At 47.8% G+C, this 3,980-nt stretch overlaps 1 protein-coding gene across 1 annotated transcript; it reads left to right on the top strand.

The window, feature by feature from the left end:
- Window positions 1-2,136: 2,136 nt before the first annotated feature.
- LOC125547781 (sinapine esterase-like) lies at window positions 2,137-3,719 on the top strand. Its single transcript, XM_048711556.1, has 3 exons — window positions 2,137-2,492; window positions 2,608-2,841; window positions 2,923-3,719. The coding sequence occupies exons 1-3, from the start codon at window positions 2,210-2,212 to the stop codon at window positions 3,543-3,545; spliced, it is 1,140 nt and encodes a 379-aa protein (XP_048567513.1). The 5' UTR covers window positions 2,137-2,209; the 3' UTR covers window positions 3,546-3,719.
- The last annotated feature ends 261 nt before the right edge of the window (window positions 3,720-3,980 follow it).

Genomic DNA, 3,980 nt, shown 5'->3' on the forward strand with positions numbered 1-3,980 from the left:
CACATTTGTTTAAGGCTAAACAATAACTACTAATAGTTAATTGATATAGCTAATTACCTAAACTAGAAGAAATATTATTGCCACCAATGCGGGTACTATTTGGACATGTGTATGTGTATGAACATGTTGAACTTGAGTTGAGATGTGTATATGATGCCCAAGATGGCCACATATGTCTTTTTCTATTGTGGGGAAACTCCGAGTGGCCTATGTTTTGCCGGAATGTTGATTCATTTCCATTCTGGCAATTTCAGGCGCTCAATATGTCCTGTTTTTAGCAATGGTCATGCTGAAATTTCTCGTGAATTTTTACATGACTTGTGCTAGAACGTAGGAGATATTGAGTGCCCTAGATTTGCCGGAAAGAGAATTAATCGACATTGCAGGGCTCCATACATGGCGGTCAAAAAACCAGTGAGGGAGAGTGTCCATATATGAGAGAAGAAGAATACCAACTGTTGTCGTGGGGGGTCCCTCTTCCTCTCCGTTCTCGTGATAGACATTTTGGTAATGCACATGAAGGAAAATAAGAGCGACCATCACCGACGGTCGAAAAACGGTAAGGGAGTGTCCACCGTATATGAGAGAGGAAGAATCCCGACTCCTGTCGTGGGGGTCACTTCTTCTTCATTCGAAGGTGCTAGATATTTTGGTGAATGCACTTTCGGATGATAGGAGGAGCTACCATGGTCGAATATATCAGAGAGGGAATACCCACCATGGTATCTATAGGTATTGCCATATATTTGTAATCTTTGAATTTTGAAACACGGAAAATGTCTAACGATGATAGGATCCCCGAGTGCGAATACGGCTGCGATGACCGTAGTATGTGCGACATGGAGCCTGACCTGCAAAATGGTAGGTTCTTCACCGTCAAGCTGGAAGAGACCGTCGATGTTTGTACGGTACGCAATGATGACAAATATTTCATCGTAACTAATCATGACTTGTGTTTCTTTACTTCAACGTGTAACTAATTCGATGTTTTTTCGATACGGAAAGAACTTCTCATGTTACACGAAGCCAATTAGAACTAATCGTCCTACGGTAAGCCAATTAAAAATAATCGACCTATTGTAAGCCAATTAATTCCAGTCCGTCAATAGTTAGACGACAGGAGTGGGCAGGAGCCCAATCGGCCTGCCGTTAGCCGACAGGGTACTAATTGGCCTACTCTTGGCCGACTAGAGATGGCCGACTATGTATTTCTTTAAAAAAAATTGGCGTAATATTTCTGAAAATTAATTAAAGACATATATTATTTTTAAAAATTAGCCGGAGAACGCTCCTCATGGCAGCACATGGGGGGAGGGTGTAGCAGCACCTGGGGCTGTAGCAATTTCAGAGGTACAGGTAGACACAGAGGAGGGGAGGGCCAAGCTGGAGAACGCCCCTCATAGTAGCACTTGGGGTAGCCATGGAGCTGTGCTCTAGCTGGGAAAGAAAAGAGGGAGGAAGAGTGAGGGATGGAGCTACAGAGAAAAGATAAGAGAAAAATGCGTCGTACAATATGTGGGTCAGAAAAATGTATGAGTGCGTAGTCTTCCTGGTCAATCGATCCAGTAGGATCGCGTGGCCCGCGCGTCCGGCGCGCCTGGTGAAAACGTTTCCACATTACAGTTTGTCTAATTCACATCTAGATGTTTTTTAAAAATGTCACATCTAAGCTCCCACAAATATATAATGGAGCAACAAGAAAAAAAAACTAAGACAAAAAATAGACCACAAACAGAGTAGATATCAATTTAGATGTGACATAATTATGTCACATCTAGATGTGTCCTAGACAGACCCTTTCCATTATATATGAAGCTATAAAGAATGTTTTGGCTGACTTATCTACAATACATCCGTGACGTGCTGTTTGGTTTGTTTGACACGTAAAACCCGGTATACTCTCCCCTCCCCTAGGCATAAGTCAATCGCGCCATCATCGATCGATCAAATTCCTCGGATTAAAATCTCGTTGGACCATTGCGACGAGTTCCATTTTGCGTCATCGACGACGCACGTACACACGTCGCCTAACCTTATCCGGCCTGCCCGATTTGAATATGTTAGAGGCGCGAGATATATATCCAGTCAGCCAAGATCTGCCTCGTCATAAAAGCTTTTTTTTTTCGGAAATGCCTCGTCATCATAAAAGCTAGCTACAAGCCCGGGCGAACTTAGTGAGGTCGAAACAGTTACTTTCCATCCATCCACCATGATTTCATGGGCGTCGTCTCTGCCTCAGAAACTCGCCGTGGCGGCCGTTCTTCTTGTCCTGTCCGTGGCCATCGCGGCGTCGCCTGCGCCTGCGCCGGCGAACCAGAGTAGCTGCTACAAGCATCTATTCAGCTTCGGTGACTCTCTGATCGACACAGGCAACTACATCGTGCACTTCTCCGCGGCACCGGGTCCAGTCGTGGAGTTGCCATACGGCCAGACCTTCTTCGGCCTTCCCACCGGCCGCTGGTCCGACGGCCGCCTCATCGTGGACTTCATCGGTAAGTGTGTTTTGGCGACGACGACGATGATGTGTACACCAGGCGTGCTTAATCACTGCCCGTCTTAGTACTTACTATGAATATATGCATGATGCATGATACGGCGTACCTGCAGTGGAGAGGCTGGGTTTCCCGTACTGGCCAGCGTATCTGCAGGCGGCGGCCGGGAAGTCGCCGGCAGAGGAGTTCCGGTACGGCGTGAATTTCGCTGTGGCCTCGGCCACGGCGTTGAGCCAGGATTTCTTCAGGAAGAAGCACCTCCGTGTTGACCTGATGCCCCCCTACTCCCTTGGCGTCCAGATCGGGTTGTTCAAGAAAGTTCTCGCCGTGCTCGGCTCCACGGACCAAGGTGATGTGTAGGACAAAAATTAATGCATGCATGGCGCCATGGCTGCGCAACGCACTGACCATGCATATTACGGCCATGCAGAGAGGAAGGCGGCAATGGCGAGCTCGCTGTTCCTGGTGGGGGAGATTGGCGCCAACGACTACATCCAACCCTTGTTCCAGAACAAGACGCTTGAATGGGTCAGGCCCCTCGTACCCCGGATCATCAGGTCCATCGCTCTGTCCATCGAGGCTCTAATCGAGCTGGGTGCCAAGACCATGTACGTGCCAGGCATCTTCCCCATGGGGTGCACCCCGCTGTTCCTCGGCATCTTCCCCGGCGACGATCGCGACCCCGCCACAGGCTGCCTCCGGTGGCTCAATGACCTCACCCTCGTCCACAACCACATGTTGAAATCCCAGCTCAACGAGCTCCGCCGCAACCATCCGGGCGTTTCCATCACTTACGTCGACTACTATGAGGAGATTCTCAGCCTCGTCACCAAGCCGGTGGAGAATGGGTTCACTGCGGAGACGGTGCTGGATGCGTGCTACCCGGTCTTCGTTCCTGGGAGGGAGGTGGTGCGGTGCCCGGACCCGTCGAGGTACGTGTCATGGGATGGTGTACACTTGACGGAGGCAGCATACAAGATCATGGCCCACGGGATGCTTGACGGCCCGTTTGCCATGCCGTCCATCATGTCCACGTGCAACCGCAACTGCTAGACTTGCGTGCCTAAGAGAGATGCTACACCTATGAATGATTTACTATGGAATTGGTTTTACATGGTGAGCTGGCGGTTTTTGGTGGTGACATGTGAGGTGGTGGTTGATACGCCTTTGTCTTAATCCAATCTTGATACTTAGTGATGACAATAAAAATACATGTAAAATGAGTTATGTCTTACTAGTCTTCCTTTTGCGGGGTTCTTAATTACTTGTCTTATCTCCTATAATTAATTATATATGACTAAATATATGGTGAGAGAAATTGTGCTAAAGATCAACTCTTAATTCAGAGAAGGCAAGCCTAGATTATCTCTTCTTCATATCAACATTTACTCTATGTTAAAGATAGCATCATTATCCCTGACCATGGATAGGTTGGTCTCCAAGAACCAATCTGACTTTATTAAAGGCAGATATATCCTGGAGAGTGTG

This window comes from Triticum urartu, chromosome 3, assembly GCF_003073215.2.
Source record: "Triticum urartu cultivar G1812 chromosome 3, Tu2.1, whole genome shotgun sequence".
Lineage (NCBI taxonomy): Eukaryota > Viridiplantae > Streptophyta > Magnoliopsida > Poales > Poaceae > Triticum > Triticum urartu.

Excerpts from the sequence above, each read along its gene's own strand:
- LOC125547781 (XM_048711556.1), top strand. The coding sequence starts at position 2,210 with ATGATTTCATGGGCGTCGTCTCTGCCTCAGAAACTCGCCGTGGCGGCC. Across the intron at positions 2,493-2,607 it reads CCTCATCGTGGACTTCATCG|TGGAGAGGCTGGGTTTCCCG; the intron begins GTAAGTGTGTTT and ends GCGTACCTGCAG. Across the intron at positions 2,842-2,922 it reads GCTCGGCTCCACGGACCAAG|AGAGGAAGGCGGCAATGGCG; the intron begins GTGATGTGTAGG and ends ACGGCCATGCAG.